We start from the raw sequence: 19,502 nt of genomic DNA, 5'->3' as shown, positions 1-19,502 counted from the left end.
AAAGGAGACTATATAAAAATGCAGTACATGAAGCAGGCAAAAAGGAATACAAACGTCTCAAAAATGAGATCAATAGGAAGTGCAAAATGGCTAAGCAGGGATGGCTAGAGGACAAATGTAAGGATGTAGAGGCTTATCTCACTAGGGGTAAGATAGATACTGCCTACAGGAAAATTAAAGAGACCTTTGGAGGGAAGAGAACCACTTGTATGAATATCAAGAGCTCAGATGGAAACCCAGTTCCAAGCAAAGAAGGGGAAGCAGAAAGGTGGAAGGAGTGTATAGAGGGTCTATACAAGGGCGATGTACTTGACGACAGTATTGTGGAAACGGAAGAGGATGTAGATGAAGATGAAATGGGAGATATGATACTGTGTGAAGAGTATGACAGAGCACTGAAAGACCTGAGTCAAAACAAGGCCCCAGGAGTAGACAACATTCCATTAGAACTACTGACGGCATTGGGAGGGCCAGTCCTGACAAAACTCTACCAACTGGTGAGCAAGATGTATAAGACAAGCGAAATACCCTCAGACTGCAAGAAGAATATAATAATTCCAAACCCAAAGAAAGCAGGTGTTGACAGATGTGAAAATTACTGAACTATCAGTTTAATAAGTCACAGCTGCAAAATACTAACACGAATTCTTTACAGACGAATTGAAAAACTGGTAGAAGCCGACCTCAGGGAAGATCAGTTTGGATTCCGTAGAAACACTGGAACACGTGAGGCAATACTGACCTTACGACTTATCTTAGAAGAAAAATTAAGGAAAGGCAAACCTACATTTCTAGCATTTGCAGACTTAGAGAAAGCTTTTGACAATGTTGACTGGAATACTCTCTTTCAAATTCTAAAGGTTGCAGGGATAAAATACAGGGAGCAAAAGGCTATTTACAATTTGTACAGAAACCAGATGGCAGTTATAAGAGTCGAGGGGCATGAAAGGGAAGCAGTGGTTGGGAAGGGAATGAGACAGGGTTGTAGCCTCTGCCCAATGTTATTCAATCTGTATATTGAGCAAGCAGTACAGGAAACAAAAGAAAAATTCGGAGTAGGTATTAAAATCCATGGAGAAGAAATAAAAACTTTGAGGTTCACCGATGACATTGTAATTCTGTCAGAGACTGCAAAGGACTTGGAAGAGCAGTTGTACGGAATGGACAGTGTCTTGAAAGGAAGATATAATATGAACATCAACAAAAGCAAAACGAGGATAATGGAATGTAGTCAAATTAAGTCGGGTGATGCTGAGGGAATTAGATTAGGAAATGAGACACTTAAAGTAATAAAGGAATTTTGCTATTTGGTGAGCAAAATAACTGCTGATGGTCGAAGTAGAGAAGATACAAAATGTAGACTGGCAATGGCAAGGAAAGCGTTTCTGAAGAAGAGAAATTTGTTAACATTGAGTATAGATTTAAGTGTCAGGAAGTTGTTTCTGAAAGTATTTGTGTGGAATGTAGGCATGTATGGAAGTGAAACATGGATGATAAATAGTTTGGACAAGAAGAGAATAGAAGCTTTCGAAATGTGGTGCTACAGAAGAATGCTGAAGATTAGATGGGTAGATCACGTAACTAATGAGGAGGTATTGAATAGAATTGGGGAGAAGAGGAGTTTGTGGCACAACTTGACAAGATGAAGGGATCGGTTGGTAGGACATGTTCTGAGGCATCAAGGGATCACAAATTTAGCATTGGAGGGCAGCGTGGAGGGTAAAAATCATAGAGGGAGACAAAGAGATGAATAAACTGAGCAGATTCAGAAGGATGTAGGATGCAGTAAGTACTGGGAGATGAAGAAGCTTGCACAGGATAGAGTAGCATGGAGAGCTGCATCAAACCAGTCTCAGGACTGAAGACCACAACAACAAAAAATGCATATACTGTGTAATCTATTATATGTTTTTACTGTGTAACCTATTATATACACATTGTCTAGAATGTAAGCATAATGACATGTCCTATGTTACAAGGACACATATGTAAGATGTAGAAATGTTAACTTATGGGATCAATAAAAATCAAAATCATTTCATTTTCATAATGCTCATACTCCAATGCTGACATTCAAAGAAGGCAACAGCGTAACACAAAAAATGCCTCCCCCCCCATCCCCCCCCACCCACACATAAAACCTTTTGGCATTTCCTGAATATAGATCTTCTCTTGAAACTTGTAGAATAATATTTTGGAGTAAAACCAACAAATGGTTTGAAGCAATTTTTTTTATTACAGGAAGTGAGAGATTTGACTTATATACCACAATTCTCCACAGTTCACAAACCCCAGTTCACAAAGTTACGTATAATTACAGCATCTTCCCTACACACACACACACACACACACACACACACACACAGGGGAATTCTGTTAATCAGAGTGAACAATGGAGATTAACAAACAAATGTAGACTATCATAGTTATAATGTGTAAAGCAATGAATACAAGGTAAACCCACTGAAAGACCTGGGCCATACTAAAATCGTACTTCACAATGAAATACCATTTGATATCAAGTGATAGAATGAGAAAAATAAAATAATAATAAAACATTTCTTCTTGAGAAATGTTTTAACACTCCTGCTGAAAATGTTGTCAACAGACTTATGCAAATCCCCAGCATATTTTTCCACATTTATTTACATACAGATAGCAGAAGACTAGATTTTACTGTATAATTTACAAAAGAGGATTTCTGCTGTTGTTCTTCTGTTTTTGACACATTAATATATACTGGATCTTGCTGAAGGAACACTGGCAAGTAAAGAAGAGTGATAAAGCGAAAATAGATTAGTGGTGTAATGTAGCTATTATTGTAAATATGGATGTAATTTGTTTCAGTGAAGTTAGTATCTAAGACAAATATGCTTGTTATTACATGCCACTATTTCTATAATTATTTGACAAGTAGAAAATCATTATGCAAAAACATCTAAGGACAAATTAATCAATATCATGCACACATAACATTCATCATGCTTCCAGGCAGAAGAAGGTGTGAAGGAACTTCCACTTGGCGAGCGCGCGCCCACACACACACACACACACACACACACACACACACACACACACACACAAGGATGGCAAGCCAGCTGTGGGACTTGGGGGGTAGTGGTAAATATTTTGCGTACATATGAAAGTCAGCTACCTGTTTTATTAAGAGGCTAAGAATTGATAAAGAGGTTTTCAAAAAATACATTTACAAGAAGAATAACATCTTCGCACAGTAATGATCACAGATAAGAAAAATCACATTCTTCATTAAAGAATACATGAACAAATTCCATGTGCAACAAACATATCTAAGATATGAATTGGCCCACAGATCTCACGTAGACACACTGCTTGGTTTAAATGAAACAATATACAATACATATCACAATATAGACTTATTTTGAAGACAAGTACCACTCAGTTTGTTCACATTCAGAAATTTAATTTTATATTTCTTTTCTAGGTTTCAAAGATGTTTAACATAGACATCACTATAGTGGGGGAAAAAAAACAATTGTGATACACATCTGCAACAAAATAACATATTCAAAATATTAAAAAGAAAATAAATGTACAAGGGCAAAAACATATTTTACAAAGTAAATGCAACCAAGCAGATTCCCTAAAATCAATACCATATAACAAACTGCGAAAGACAGCACTGAAAGTAAACAACTCACTGCTGCACAGTGCACATGTTCCCAGGCAATCAGAAACAGAGTAGTAGATAGTAACATTTCATTAGATATACAAAAATGACACATTTTTAACAAATAATAGGCCTAATATAAATTTTCTGACCTTACCATTGTTTTCAACACACATCACACATAAAACACAAGAAACAAACAACTTCAGTCAGGTTATGTTACAGATGTTTCAACAAATCAGAAATCTTTTTGCAAAAAATCCACTTGCCATGCAGGACGCTCAAGCTTTGCTTCACTGTGTATCTTCCCATGTTCCCGCAATGCTCCTTCTGTGAAAAACTTTGTTTTGCACTCTGAGCAGGAATAAATATTTTGGCTTTCATGTGATTTTAAATGTTGCAACAGCTTGTGGTTTGACACAAATGATTTCTCACATAGATCACATTTGAATGGTTTCCCAGTGTGGAGCATCATATGTGTCATCAAGCCAGATTTTTGGGGAAAGCGCTGTAGGCAAACCGAACAACAGTATGGTTTCTCACCTGTATGGATGCGGACATGCTGTTTCAATATCGATCTTACAGCAAATCGTTTGGTACAGTACGAACACTGAAATGGGCGCTCTCCAGTATGAGCTCGCAAATGCCTTTCGAGATGCGATTTCTTTTTATAACCCTTACCACAAGATTCACAAAAGAAACGCCTTTCTGCTACTTTACTAATGGTTGCATCTTTCAAAGGACCTGGATCAACTTTTGCTTTAAAGAAACCACCTGAGCGCGTAACACATGTAATTGCACACCTGTAAACTGGAACAGTGTCTTTTCTGATTATTTGGTTGGAAATAATTTCTGAAGCAGAAGTACAAACAGTGAGACTATTTGGATCAAGTCTTTCAATTTTCATTTTAGGTGCTGGGTTACAGACAGATTTAACCCCACAATAAATTTTGCTGTTTTCTAAGAGTTCTTCCTTTTCAGATATTTTACATAGGGGGCTTGAATTTCTGTGCAGGGAGCTCAGTTCATCAACCGTTGACATGTTTGTTACAGCAATACCACAGATACCATGCCTGTATTCTGCACTGCCAGTTTCTACCAAAGGTACAAATACCTCTTGTAGAGTACGGTTTCCCTTGTGACAGTCCACACTGTTACCCAAATCAGCTGAATCATTGTACTCTGCACTGCAGGTAAGTGTTTTTGAAAACTCCACAACATTGTGATCTGAGGCTGTAATCTCACTGCATTTATCATTCACTTTGTTTGTGTCATCAAATACAGACTGATTATTTTTGTGAGAATGTGTATCTGTACATGCCAACGTGCAATTCTTATCACTTGTACAGGGCATAATTTCATTTTCAAAAGTATTATTCAGGTCTTCTGTAACACAAGCTAAAGAGTCATTTATGCATTCTTTCTTCACCACTTTATTCTGGGAACTTGCCGCTCCTAAAACGCATCTACTACTGCATTCCATACTGCTATTTTCAGCAACTGTCAAATTGTTGATACTATCCTCATTTCTGGTTGGGCTAAGAGGTCTGCTACCTTCTTCTATTTCTAGGTCTTCATATTCATCAAAAATATCTATCTTGATATCATAGTCACTATCGAATAATCGTCCACTTCCATTAACCTCTATATCAGTTTCAGTTTCAGAACCACTGAAATCATCACTCGAGAATGCAGAAGCTGAGTGATCACATCGTTCATTTATACCACTTACCGCAGTCCTTTGTTTGTCTTGAAGCATCACGGGTACATTTAAATTATTTCCACCATACAGTGGCTGTGCACTCTTTGCTGGCTTCACACTTCTTTCACTAACGCTACCACTGTCATGTAAAATGCTCATATCCAATGGTACATCTGATAATTTAAAAGGAGAGTTTTCGTTGTAGAAAGGAACTAAATTGACTGGACCGTCATCAGCCAAGGATGTCGCTGGTAATGAAATGTCTGATAGACATTCATCGGATTGTTTCACCGTTTCCGTCGCCGTGGAGTCATTTTCACCACATATTCCGTCGTGAGTTACAGAATCTACACTACCTTCAATCACTTTTCCGTCACTGCTCGTAAATGTCCAACCATTTAAGGCAATCATGGCGAAGGAAAGTTCCTCTGAGGTATGAGCAGACACATGGTGCCTGTGAAGAGTTATGAGATTTTCATGAGATTGCCGACAAATATGACAAATATAATTTGCTGTCGTTCCTTTCAATAGAGGCATCTATGAAGGAAATATAATTTACGGAGGTATTAGATTTGAGTGATAGTTTCACAACAGCACCTACATTAAATATATGAAATAGTACCTTACTATCTCCACAGTCCGTGTGAGGGGCCGCCTCCATGAAAAGTCTGTAGTTTCATTCAATTATTCGCAATGATAAATCAAGTTACCACATTTATAAGGCTAATTAATTACGCCGACTCTTAAGTTTTCGAATGAAACGACGTATTTACTTTCAACGGTAATAGTACCGTAGTGATAGAGGTTTTACGCGGTACAAGCCAAAAAATAACTGGAAGTAGCACATACAAAATTGACCAAGAATTTATCTTTACCACGCACTGAAATTTTAGACTTCACGAAAACAAATTACGCGCTCAATTTTTTCATTGTTTCTCACCAATTGCTCTCTCTGAAGATATTTTACTACGAAGATTCCATAGATACAACAACAATGCATTCTATACATTCCAGAGTAGAAAATAATTAAAAAAACTTGAACAAAAGTTTTTTATAGTACATAAAAAATCTAACGCGTGGAATTAAGCATCTTTATTTTTTTTTTTAGAAAACATAGTTTATCATACTTCGCATATGTCATGAGCAGATCTGTTAGTAACACAATCTCAGGTAGCAAAACGTTTATCATTCTCTTATTTTTGCAAAAATAAATTACGTTGGCTTTATTCACAGGTCGGTAAACAATTAGATCAATTCAAAGTTATTACAAAATGTTACGTTATTGGGTAAGAGAAATGATTTACAACCGCATTTTGCTTTACGAAATTCAATGGTTTTATTTACTTTAGGAAAATGTGGTATATTTTCATGTTATTGTACTAGTTTGGGTTTTGAACATCTGAAAGATCTCGATGTTTCTAGAAACTACGCCACTGTTCTCAGGCATCGATTATCGTATACGTTTCGACACGAGATGCACCGTACCGCGTCGCTTATTGGTGGATTCGAGCTTGTCGTGGGAGAATGTTCTGGTGGTTTGTGGGTGGCAGATCTGAGTGTATATATTCAGCCTCGCCAAGGTATCTCTTAGTATGTCATTTTCGTTTCGTGACAAACCGAGACTCAGTGAACGGCTTCGTGGTAAATCTGGTGATGATTTAATCAACGAATTAAAAAATCATATTGACCAAGAGCGGAAGATGTTCTTTGATACTGCTCCAAATTGGGGATCTGTTCACCCGTCGGGATCTTTCTCTTCTAGGGTAAGTGTGCTTATATCAACAATTGTATCAACACATGTTGTTTATAAGATACCGTGTGTTCAATCACAATTTGTTTACCTACTTAACTGTAAAGGAGGTTGGCGTAAAGTAAGTGTGACCCCATTTGCAAAGTTAAGGCAACCGTATATCCAAGTAAGCGTTATGTAGGTTTTAATACTAAAGTGCATTATATGGGTTATATGGATTTAACGACTGGCGTAATTCCACTTTCTTGTTTTGGAAGTAGCCGGCAGTGTTGCTCTTCAGTATACTCTGAAACTTTCTGCGGAAATAAAGTACTTGATACCACATATAAACACTTCGGTGCTACACAACCCGGAAAAAAATGTCAGTTGCAAAACGTTTTTTTCCGCTCCGCTAGAAGTTGTACTGGAATTCTCGCAGTTATAGTGATACGTCAACAGTAAGGAATGAGGGAGTTCGTTGAGTTGCTGTGGATGTAAGCCGCATGTCTTTTTTTGCAAATGTCTTGTTGTGACATGGACTTTTCCAGCATTTGAGAGTGCTGTTAGATATCGGTTTGCAGAAACAAATTTTAGATATATCATGGCGTTTTTTTGTTTCCTGGTGTGCATACTTAACCACAAAAAACCTTTTTAGTAGTAGCCCTACGTTTAGTCAAGCGAAATCGTGTGACATTCGGTGAAATTATTTGTTTCCGTTTTCACGAACGGTGTGTTGCTGTTACGCACAGGTGATTTACGGGAGACCTGATGATAGTTTTCTGCCTGTTTTGGTTGAAGAGACGCTCTAGAAAGAAGAAATTAGTAGTGTACCAATTTGTCATAGGAAAGAAATTGTTTTTATAGATACGTTGACAGTAGTCAACTTCGGTTAATCTTTCACGGGGCATTATCAGAATCAGCGATACAATATTAGGGTTCTCTTGTAAGTATGACGTGACACTTTGGGAAGGAAATGTTGAGTTTCAGCCCGACCTCGCTGTTTCAGATGTATGTATGGTTTGTGCACATTTTTGTGGTGATTTACATTACTAGTAGTTATGTTTTGGTCAGTTGGTTCAGAGATTGTTGGGAGTTGGGGAATATTCCAGGCTTCAACACGTGTGGGGAGGGCAAGCTATTCACGTATCACACCCACAGACTTTGCTTGTGACGTAGTTGGCGCATCGTTCAACTGAAATAGCCCCAAATGGCCGTGGCTGCTGAGTCAGCAGCCCTTGTATTTAAGTCCGGTTTGCCTTGCGGTCGTCGCAGTAGCGTTACAGATACTGGAGTGGTGTATTAAACGTGTGCTCCGTTGGTATAACGATGGAATCGCAGAGTTCTCGTGGACCTGTTACTTACATGCAGGTGAGGTAAAAATAACAGGTTTCTTGTACGTTTCACCTTTCTGGCTATCACCGGCCGTTTATTTTTGAACAGCAAGATTTAATGAGATCTTTTTCCCTTGTACTATCGGCTTGTGTGTGTGTGTGTGTGTGTGTGTGTGTGTGTGTGTGTGTGTGTGTGTGTGTGTGTGTGTGTGTGTGTGTGTGTGTGTTAGGTTAAGGAGGAAATTGAAATGCTGTGGTATAATTATACATCTAAGGGGCAAGTGACCTAGGATTACCAAACATAACAACAGTTGTAGTTCGGTTAGGTGAAATTGTGGTTCTAATTATAATGAATTGTGCTGCATAGGTATCACCGTATGTTGAAATAAACATTGTTACAGGTTATGTTGATAAGATTGTTGTTAAAATTTGTGTACATAGAAAATGGGGTAAGATTCAAATAGCTTGAAAATTGTTTTGAGCTAATGTGGTTCAGTATGTTGAGACCAATTCACATGGTGTTATAGGGCGTAACACTTTCCTGAACTGAAGATCCAAAGTAACAGTAATGTACTGTCTACAACATTGTCAAAGAATGGCAAAATGACATGGAAAGTTGAGTGCAATTTGAGCAGCTGAAAAGGACTCACCACTCATTGCTTTGGTGTGTTTTTTTTTTTCCTCCCCTCTCTCTTAGCATTGTGCTTCATGAAAGGAAACAATGTTGATAACTTATTTATCAAAGGCTCAAGTTTTTCAGCAAAGTACTGTCTACATTATGGTTTGTCAGTCGAAGTGTTAATGTATTTAAACCTTATAATAGAACTGGAAGTCCACTTCCTAAAAAGAAGGAATTTACCCCCATTTAAAACAATGAAAGCAAGTTATTGGTATATACGACACACAAGTTTTTACTGTTTGCAACGTGTAAGGTGTTACGGCGTACTGAAATGGCATGGAATTTCTTTTTCTCCATATTGCATTTTAGGAATGCCCAGATTTCATCTTGAGATTGAGTTTATGGAGTCATTTGAGTTAAAGAGTATAAGCTGCAATAGCCAGGGCAGCGATTCTTTTGGAAAACCTGGAGTTCTCGGGGAATTCTGTGGCTGTTAAGCTAGGAAAGAAACTTAATTTTATTGAGTATTATAAATCACAAATTTTATAATACTTAATATTTCAGCACGTGGTAATTACATGAATATTATTCCATAAAAATTACTGATGTTTTAAAAACCGCTGTTGAACTACTGCTTATGGCTGTTAAATACCTTAGCTGAGAGGGAAGAAAAGTCATTGGGGTATGTTGCCCACCCCCACCCCCCACCCCCAATTCCACTCGCCATTAATTTATTGCGAGCTTCTTGACACCATCTTCCTCTTGACTCTTGGAATTCTGAGGAATTTTTATATAAAATTTTTTCTTCAAATTTGTGTAGCCCTTAATAGGGTGCTTCTAGGATGATTTTCTATTGCTCATGACACATTTGAAACATTTTGCTATACGTCGTTTCAGTGTATTAGGGCCTTTGACCACTCTCCACTCCCACACAAACAAATGTCAATATGAAATAAAAAAATTGTGATGACTGAGAAATGTGTAGCCTAACCAGAAGGTCTACATCATTAGCAATGTCTGCTTAAGATTTGACAATTGTTATTCATGGATGCTTATTTCTACCAGGTAAATTCAGAAATGCTGTATTGCATTATTGACAAATGTGACAGATTGGCTAGTAGAAGTAAGGCTGTCAATCCAGAGGTATGGAATTTGATTCCAGTCTGTCAATGAACTTATCACTTATTGTTTATTTGACCTAATTGCCAGTTGTTTCACTTGCAGCATTGAATTGTTAATGTAAAATTATGACAATTTGCATTCTTGTACAGATGCCACATTAAATTGTAAATTCTCCTATAAATGTGTGGATAAGTCTGAAAGAAGGCTGGGAATTACCACTTGCAATTGTACTCTCTGAAAGTACCTTCTGGTTAGTAAGTCTTACCATTACACATTAAAGTATTTAGATTCATATTAAGTGCATACACTCTACATACACCGATGTGGCAAGGCATGTGATGGCGATACGCACACAGAGGCGATGGTAATATCGCTTACATAAGGTATAAAAGGGAAGTGCATTGGCGGAGCTTTCATTTGTACTTGGGTGATTCACATGAAAAAAGTGTAAGACTTGATTATGGCCACACGAATGGACTTCAGACTTTGCACGCGGAAGATAGTTGGAGCTGGGTGTACAGGACATTCCGTTTCCGAAATCATTATGGGATTCAATATTCTGAGATCTGGAGTGGTTAGTGTGTGCCAAGCATACCAAATTTCAGGTATTACCTCTTGCCACGGACAATGCAATGGTCAATGGCATTCACATGACAGAGAGCAACAGTATTCCTCTAGAGTTACCAGTACTAACAGACTAACAACACTGCATGGAATAACCACAGAAATAAATGTGGAACATATGATAAATGTAACCATCAGGACAGTTTGGTGAAATTTGCCATTAATGGGCTGTAGCACCAAACGATCGATGTGATTGCCTGTGCTACCAGCATATCACCTGCAGTGCCTCTCTTGGGCTTGTGGCCATATTATTTGGTCCTTAGACAACTGGAAAATGGTGGCCTGGTCTGATGAGTCAAGATTTCAGTTGGTGAGAATTGATGGTAGGATTAGTGTGGCACAGACCCCGCAAAGACATGGATCCAGGTTGTCATGAGATGCTGTGCAAACTGGTGGTGGCTCCATAATTGTGTGCACTGTGTTTACGTGGAATGAACTGGTCCTCTGGTCCATTTTCACCAATCATCGACCATTTGCAACCATTCATAGACTGAAATGTTCCGAAACAAAGATGGAATTTTTATGGATGATGATCCGCTATGTCATTGTGCAACGATTTTTCGCAATTGGTTTGGAGAACATTCTGGGCAATTAAAGGGAATACTTGTCAGGTTGGTCCTCTATATAACTATGTTTTTCATAGTGAACTTAGTGAAGCAATCATTGGTAGTAATACAGATTGGTGGGAAGTGTCGTCATTGTGTATTTCTGATAATTTTTGGTATAGTTGATAAAAACTATTGTTTCTCTTATTGATAAAATGCCCAAATAGGGTGTAACGCAATGTTACCCAGTGAAGTTGTGCTTCTCAGGGACACAATGAAGTACGGTTGCAGATCTGTTATGGGAACATAAGTCCTGAGTGTGTGCAGTTACCAGTTAAACTCTGTAGCACAAGAAATGTTATTACAAGCTTTTGTAAGTTTTTAGTGTGAGCAAAAAATGTTCAAAGGTGTTGGAAAAAGTAATTGAACACACTTGCTAGTGAATGAATGGATTTATAAAAGGGGGAAATGCACTTTTGTGTGCAGTGTTGTCTGCAGTATCTGAAAATTATGTGCATTCTAAGCACTTGCGCAGTTTTGTGGCACAGCTTCTGTTTCCAACAAAAGTTAAAAGTAGCATCTGGAATGAAGAGATGATCACATTATCTTTAAAAATTATCTTAAAGAATTTTATTAGACTAAGTGGCATAAAAGAAATTATTCAGAAACCTTATTGTGTATTATTCATTATGTTAGTTAAATTACATGAACAGGCCATTTTTAATTGTGCAGTAATAATTTGTTTTGAATACTACCCCAATTGGGTGTTGTAGGGAAATATTGCCTTTTTATGAAATGTCTACTGCAACAGTACTGTCTCACATCCTGAACATACTACTGTCTCAGAATGTTGTAAGCTGCTTATTAACATTCATTGCATTCTAAAATGTGTGTTCATTTGAAAGCATTGATTATTCATATGGATTCTAGTGGAAAAATATTAAAGTAGGTTAATTGGTGCTGTGAGGGTGTATTAAAGGTATTGATGAATGTTCTGTTATGGTCAGTGAAGTTGTCATAGGTTGTTTTTAAAATATGTGGATGTTGAGGGGACAGGCTGACCTGTAGGGTAGGTGTGGTTGGAAGATGGTTTTGCTGTGTGTTGGCAAAGCCTATAGACGTCAAATGTTACATCCCTCTCCCCTCCCCTCTGCCCCCGCCCCATTCCATAATTATATTTTATATCCAGTGAAAATCCCATATTCCTGTTGTGGTTAGATATTTTTGAGTTTATGGTATGTTCGAACATTCCTACTTAAAACCAACATGTTTGGGGATACCAATACTTAGTTAAAATACAGGCGAGTGTGTGACCAGGGATGCCAGTCGGTAGCATTGAAATACTTGTATATACACAGTCAAATCCCTGCCCAGACACCTTCATTTTAGTTTTCTGTGGCATCCTGAAGTTGCTTCAGATTTTCCTGGGCTGACTCATTAAAGCTATAGCAGACTTGTCTAACTATGGCTTGCTGAAAGATTTCACTGGTAATAGGACATAGAGGTTTAATAAAAAATGAACAGTACAAACTTTCTGTTAGTATTTCATCCATTTATGTTAGAATTGTTGCCCATATAAAAAAAAGGATTAAGTAGTAGCGTCTGCAACAGGCAATGTAGGGACCACTTTACTGTTTAGCTAAGGCATCAAGGACTTGTTAATGTGTCATGGTTGCTCATGAAATCAAAGAACCCTGTCATTGTGCTCCCCAGCCTCAAACTGCGTACATGATTGTATGTATGTCAGCTTGTGAATGCAAGTCGTTACTTCTGGAAACATATACTTAGTCTTCCAAATTTGTAGCAAATATAACACATTAGACAGTAACTAAAGCTCAAAATAGCGTGTCTGTTGCCTCATATCCGTCCAACTAATTAGACAGTGACTGACTGGATAACAGTTAGAAAAGCTAGAATTCTAAATGATGACTGAGATAAATGTTGAGGTTTTTAAAGGCTTTGTTTTAGTGATTCATGGTGGAACTAGTTGAAATGTTGACAAGACAGATATTGGCTTAATCTAAATTTTGGTCTACATGACTTTTATTAAGTTACTGTGAGTGCACACTCCTTTCTGCTTACTTTACATACACATGTTAAAGTGCCATTGAAATATCGTGCGACAAAATGTAAGAAATAATGTCAGATCATTTTGTGGAACATTAAATGTTTTTGTTACCCTCTTTGGAATATGTTTTACTTGTTTACAGACCCTGTGTGTACAAAATTATCAATATATTTAATGGAATGAAAAGAAACTGAAATATTGCTGCACTAGATGTTTCATATTTTTGGTGCTGTATCTATTGTTCTGGTTCATGACCTGTTTAATGCCATTTGGGTCAGTCACTTGCATGTAATGTGTGAATTAAACTAGTTTTGTGTAGACTGGCGAGTGAGTAGCGCGCGTGCCCACACACACACACACACACACACACACACACACACACATTCTTCGTAACACTGTGGAAAGAGTCTTGGAATTGCATCTGGGGCATTGGTACTAAGTAGTAGTGCACTCAGAAATTTAATTTTTGTAATTTTTTTATATTTATGGTGTGCATGTCTGCCAGAACAATGTGATGCAACTCGCAAAGAATTTTTGAGAAAATAGACATTTCCAAGTGTCTTTAATCCCCAAAATCAAGGTCCAAGTTGTCATGTGGTAGAAAGTTAACATGCCATATGGGGGATGTTGGTTTGATTCCTGGATATAACTCATTAATGGATGTTCTGAGAGTATTTCTGTGATGTGTAAAATAACACCTCAATGATATATGGGCAGTGCTTAAGACTTAAGATTGCTAGTTAGCCTTATTTCAGTTATTTTTTTCTTTTTTCCATTAAATTTGAATACCTAGATCATTTAAAATAGAACTCATGAAATATATGCTAATTCACTTGCCTAATTGTCTTATTTATGAAAATGCACACTATTGTATTTCCAATTGTGTATTGCACATGAAAATCCAGTTTTCATTGCCAAAATACTGATCTTTTGTAAAAGAATGTTACTAAGGGTTGTTTCGATTCAAAACCATTACAAATTAATTTTTTCCCTCTTTATGTATTTTGCACTTCATCATAATGCTTGTTGAACAAGCCTCTTTCTTTAAAAAATGGAACATTTGAGAATGAAACCCAGAACACTCATATAGTGAGTGAGTGAGCATTCTACCACAGACCCACAACGTTCTTCAGAAAATTTACCTGAGTTTAGGGAATTACAGGTTTCGGAAAACATCAAAGTCTATTTTCTTGAGAATTTATGGGAGTTTCATGTAACTGCTTTGGTGGATTGATATTTGTTCTGAACTTCATGCACCGTAAATACAAAAAATACAAAAATCCAGTTCCCATGTGATCTTGTAAGTTTGGTTCAAGAATTTTACACCAAGATATGACCTGTACTTACTGGCCAAATCCTGCAGGTGAAATTATCAGGATTTCAGTCATCTATTGGTTCCTCATGATATAATTCTCCACACAAGTATGCGTTAGACATCTTGATAGGGAGTCGGATGGGTCTGTGTGAAATAATGGCGGTGGATACAGAGCTCCCAGTAGCAGGTGATTGTGTTGTCATGTTTGAGAGTAAATGGAGATGGTGTGCTTGGTTTAGCAAGAGGCTATATTCTACTTACCTCAGTGTGAACATTTTAACTTTTCTGCTTGTGTCTTTCTTAATCTTTGAAAAAAGAAACAAATGCCATATGAAAGTTTTAAACCAAGGTACACCCTAAACAGCCTACAGCCCTCAGACAGATTTTAGATACCTGATAACTATTGCACATTGTTTGATTGTATATCTGTTTTACATGTCATATCACATTCTGTGTAAAATGGTGAAAGGCATTCACTTAGACAATGTCTTAGGAAGTGGAGATGTTCTATTCAGAGGAGCTGAGAGTGTGACCAGAAAGGTAGTGGGACAAAAGAAAATAGAATGCATATTTTACCAGTAGTATCTTCAATATATTTTACTGCATAGAGCAAAATATGAAAAAAATTCCCAGTCCCACAAGAAATGTCTAGCACCCATAAGGAGAGGAGAAAATGAAAGAAAACTTCACAGATTGTGAGGGTGTGATTATATTATTTTGATGATTACAAAATTGTGTCAAAGAACTGGGGTAGTATGTGGCCACTTATCACTGCGATGTTGCATCCTCCACCCCTCTATCTTGTGGTCTTTCTTGCCTGACTGCATTGATTTTGTTGACAAGGGTGTCATGAGCCATTTTAGCCTCTACTAAGGCAAGCTGGCCTCCAATAATTTTAACTAGTCCTTGATAGCCAGAATACTGGCACTGGGACAGTTAGTGCCCAAGCTGATCTCACACTTTCTATTTGGGACAGGTCTGGGCCAAAGGAATGTCTTTTCATGCAGGTGTTTGTAGGCACATGTGCCATGTGGGATGAGTATTGTCCTCAATAGTTCCCCAAAATTTGATGCCAGAAGTAACACATCTGTGCCTCTCCTAAACATTGGAGGAATGGGGCATTTCCCCCGGTTGCTGCCATACTTGTAGATAATGTTCATCCAGGGTATTGCAGAACTGTGTTTAATTACTGAGCACAGTATGACTCTATCAGCAATCCATGCTTTCCAGTTATGCACCAGTCCAAAAGCAGCAGTTTGTGGTGTTCATGGCAGCCTATGCATGGTATGTTGATCCCCTGATCAGGCTGCCACTAATCTCTGACCAGCAGTGTGGGATGGTGGAATAGAGCAAGTAGCCCATTACTTGTTCTTGGATGGCACATGCAGGTGTGAAGGGTTTATGATGTGCTTGATGCAAATTGTGTTCACCTCCCTTGTGGTCAGGTGGGTCAACTGGAACCTTAATAATGCCTGCATTCATGTTCCCAAGCAGTATAGCACACTAGAGTCACATCCAAATGCTCCAATCTCTGGGAGGAAATATAAGCCAAAATAAACTTCGTGCAGATCAGTGTGTTTAGTTTTACGGTAGTTAAGGTTGTGATTTGAAATGCTGGGAAGTAGACTATCAGTAATGGATACAATACATGTAACAGATACTGTTTATTGTTATGGACTCCCGTCATGTCACAATCAGTGACACCTGAGAGGCTGCAGGTACACGGAACAGGGCCCAGAGCCTTAAATTTAGTAGTTTTGGGGACAACTATGAAAAATCATTGTTTTTAAATATCTGATGATAAAGTAGTTGTAATGTCTGTTGAGTGTTGTTGAACACTGCTAGTAACTTGCAATGATTTATTCTTAATGTAATCTAGTCAAGGTATCTGTAAGATTCGCCCACATGTTTAAGTACTACAAATATTTATGAGTTGCTTCTTTCAGACCGGCTTTCCGTTTGACGACGACATGATGCCCAGGAGTGGACGACAGGATATTCGTGCCCATCTAGATGATCTGGCACAGCGACATCCAGAATTTGCAGACCAACTTCGGTGTCCTCCTTGGGCTGGAGAAATGAGTGGATCACCATCACATACTGGCACCTGGGGACAGAATAGACGTGGGTCAAGTGAAGCTGAACCACACACACAGGCAAGAAGCAGCAGTAGTGGCAGCAATGTGGAAAGTGAAATGGGCACATCATCTCCAAAGCCAGAGGATAACAGAGGCAGAAACCCTTTCCCTCAGCAAGGAGAAGCTGGTCGAGATGATGGTGGGAATCGTGGCCATCGTTCCATGTCTGCACCTCCTGATGCTAGAAATCAGCAACCACCCCAGCCTCAAAATCAACCTCAGCAAACACCTCAGCCTCAAAGATATGTTTCCAGAGTTAACATAACACCAGGAAAACCACCTGTTGCACCTCAGAAACCGCAGTCACCACAGCAATCGTCTAGCAATGTGAGGCATATACCTATTTTTGTTGAAGGGAGAGATGAACCTATTCTTCCTAAAAATCTGGCTTCTGAAGAACCACCTCCAGAACAAGTGTTTTCACAGAGGATTCCTCCACAGCCTCAACAGACATTTTCAAAACCACAGACGTACACATCGCATCATCAGTTCCAGCCACAACAGCGTTTTTATTCTCCACCACAGTCAGCACGGACAGAATATACTCGTCCACAGCAGAATGTACCACACTCAAAACCTGAAACAATATTTTCTCAACAGAATTCAGCTCCAAGTATGCAGCAGCCAGCAGCACAGCAACCAAAGGAGATGCCGAAGCCATCACAACAACCTAAGCCTCAGCAGGCAAAGCCTCCACAGCCTAATGATCCAATTCATCGTGTCCAAGCTGTCCAGAAGGATGTGGAAAATCTTCAGAGAATGGTGGAAAATTTTGCTGGAACCTCCAGAAAAGATAAGCAGTATATATACCTTGATGAAATGTTAACAAGGAATTTATTAAAGCTAGATGATATTGATACAGAGGGTAAGGAAAACGTGAGGCAAGCACGCAAGGAAGCAATACGCAGTATACAGAAATGTATCAGTATTCTGGAATCTAAGGTGCCAGCACCAGAGGAACAGAATGAAAATGCAGTTTCAGAAGACACAGAAGGGATGCAGTCAGTAGATAATAGTGACACAACTGAACTGAGAGAAGAAAATCCAGCAGAAGAGATGGAGGCTGACATAGTTGCGCCTGAGCCTCCAGTGCTGGAAAATGCAGGTGAGAAAATGGAGCCAGATGTTAAAGAGACTGAGGAACATATTGAGAAAATGGATGTTGAGCACTCAGCACCAACACAACAGTCAGAGACAGAATCAAGTCTGATAGAAACAAAAGGTGAATCTCAGCCTTCAGCAGAAGTAACTGAAACTAACAGAAATGAAAATGGTGAACATAAGGGAGAATCAGCTGATACACAGCTGACAATGGACATGGTAGTGACACCTGAGGCTCCATTGACTGAATCAACTAATCAGGTTGCAAGTGAGAAGCCTTCAGAGAAGATAGATAAAAGTGATATGGAAGTAGAACCACCTGCATCAAATCAGACTGATCTGGTACAGATGGAGGCAGAGGCTCTTCCACAGAAAGATGTGGCAGTAAAAACAGATGTGGAAGTTCAGAAGGAAGGTGACGTTAAAGAACCACGCTTACCACAGACAACGAAGGAGACAGAAGTGCAAGAAAATGTTAGTGCTACACCAGAGAATTCAAAAGAAGCTGAACCAAAGACTGTAGATGAGACATCTGTGATGCAAATTGAACCGATACCAGCTGGGTCGGAAATAACAAACCCTCCAAAAGCTGAAGAATTAGGTGAAACACAGCAAGAATCGGCAAAAGAAAATGCCAGTTCTGAACTAACCTCTGATAAGGATCCAAAACCAGAAGTTGATACAAAGAAAAAGAAGACTGGTAAAAAAGTGAAATCCCCATCCAAAAAACATCCTAAACAAGGTTCTAGTAGCAAGGCAGATACAATTTCTAGTTCAGAAGAAGCACAAAAAAGTTAATTTTTTGAGAACTTTTTAAAAAAATAACTTATTTAAGAGTATTTTAATAAAGACTGCAGAGACATGTAAAATGTTGGAAAGTATTATTCTCATTAATGTGTATAGATTTATTTATGTTGATTTCTGGTGCTGTTGTCTCATGGATGTGAGTGATACCCGTTTTTATTTCTACTTCAGTTGTTCCTTGGTACTGAATGTGTCTTCAATCACTTCATACTTTTAAGTGATGTATATAATGTGGATAATCTTGCCAAAGATATGTCAGATGTTTTTGTTGTAACTGGATCAGTTTCTTTGAGCTGTGATAATTTCTAAACTTTTAAACTATGTATGAAATGAATATTTGTTCTTATAAATTTTCTCTGTAAATTAAGCATTGAATAAGCCTATAGCACTTTTATAATTATATGTACAAATATTTAAATGTAAATAAATAGTAAAAATTCTTGTATCCATATGTAATGAAATTAGTTTTCCCTGAGTCATCCTCCCTTGGCCAAGTTTAGGAGTACTCCGCACCATAATACATTATAAGTGAAGCCAGTAGTTTAGACATATTGACTTGGCACCCCGGTCCAAACTCTACCTGTCCTCCACTGTTAGTAGGAAAAAATCTTCACATGATTATTGCTTTAATATAATTTTTTCAGTGTCACTGCTTGAGGGGAAAATTTTCATATTTATAAATTGAAATACATTGTGGATATTCTCCACATTTAGTGATTTACAGTTCTATTGACTTTATCAGCAAATCTATATGT

The 19,502-nt window shown here is 38.1% G+C and overlaps 2 protein-coding genes across 4 annotated transcripts; one reads left to right on the top strand and one right to left on the bottom strand.

Annotated features, from left to right (window-relative positions):
- Positions 1-3,175: 3,175 nt before the first annotated feature.
- Positions 3,176-6,264, bottom strand: LOC126455693 (zinc finger protein 850-like). Of its 2 annotated transcripts, none has more exons than XM_050091459.1 (2): positions 5,974-6,264; positions 3,176-5,888 (listed from the first exon to the last, which is right to left on the bottom strand). In XM_050091459.1, exons 1-2 carry the CDS (start codon positions 6,010-6,012, stop codon positions 3,888-3,890), a joined length of 2,040 nt encoding a protein of 679 aa, XP_049947416.1. In that variant the 5' UTR covers positions 6,013-6,264; the 3' UTR covers positions 3,176-3,887. The 2 variants fall into 2 exon arrangements, with proteins under 2 accessions (XP_049947416.1, XP_049947417.1); XM_050091460.1 differs by having other exon boundaries at positions 3,176-5,805.
- A 579-nt stretch (positions 6,265-6,843) lies between these two features.
- On the top strand, positions 6,844-19,196 carry LOC126457975 (BAG domain-containing protein Samui). 2 transcript variants are annotated; one of them, XM_050094736.1, is made up of 2 exons: positions 6,844-7,114; positions 16,651-19,196. In XM_050094736.1, exons 1-2 carry the CDS (start codon positions 6,944-6,946, stop codon positions 18,739-18,741), a joined length of 2,262 nt encoding a protein of 753 aa, XP_049950693.1. In that variant the 5' UTR covers positions 6,844-6,943; the 3' UTR covers positions 18,742-19,196. The 2 variants fall into 2 exon arrangements, with proteins under 2 accessions (XP_049950693.1, XP_049950694.1); XM_050094737.1 differs by lacking the exon at positions 6,844-7,114 and adding an exon at positions 8,290-8,448.
- Positions 19,197-19,502: the final 306 nt, after the last annotated feature.

This window comes from Schistocerca serialis, chromosome 2 (assembly GCF_023864345.2).
Source record: "Schistocerca serialis cubense isolate TAMUIC-IGC-003099 chromosome 2, iqSchSeri2.2, whole genome shotgun sequence".
Classification (NCBI taxonomy): domain Eukaryota; kingdom Metazoa; phylum Arthropoda; class Insecta; order Orthoptera; family Acrididae; genus Schistocerca; species Schistocerca serialis.
The sequence above is the reverse complement of the archived record's forward strand: the minus strand, read 5'-3'. Positions and strand labels throughout refer to the sequence as shown.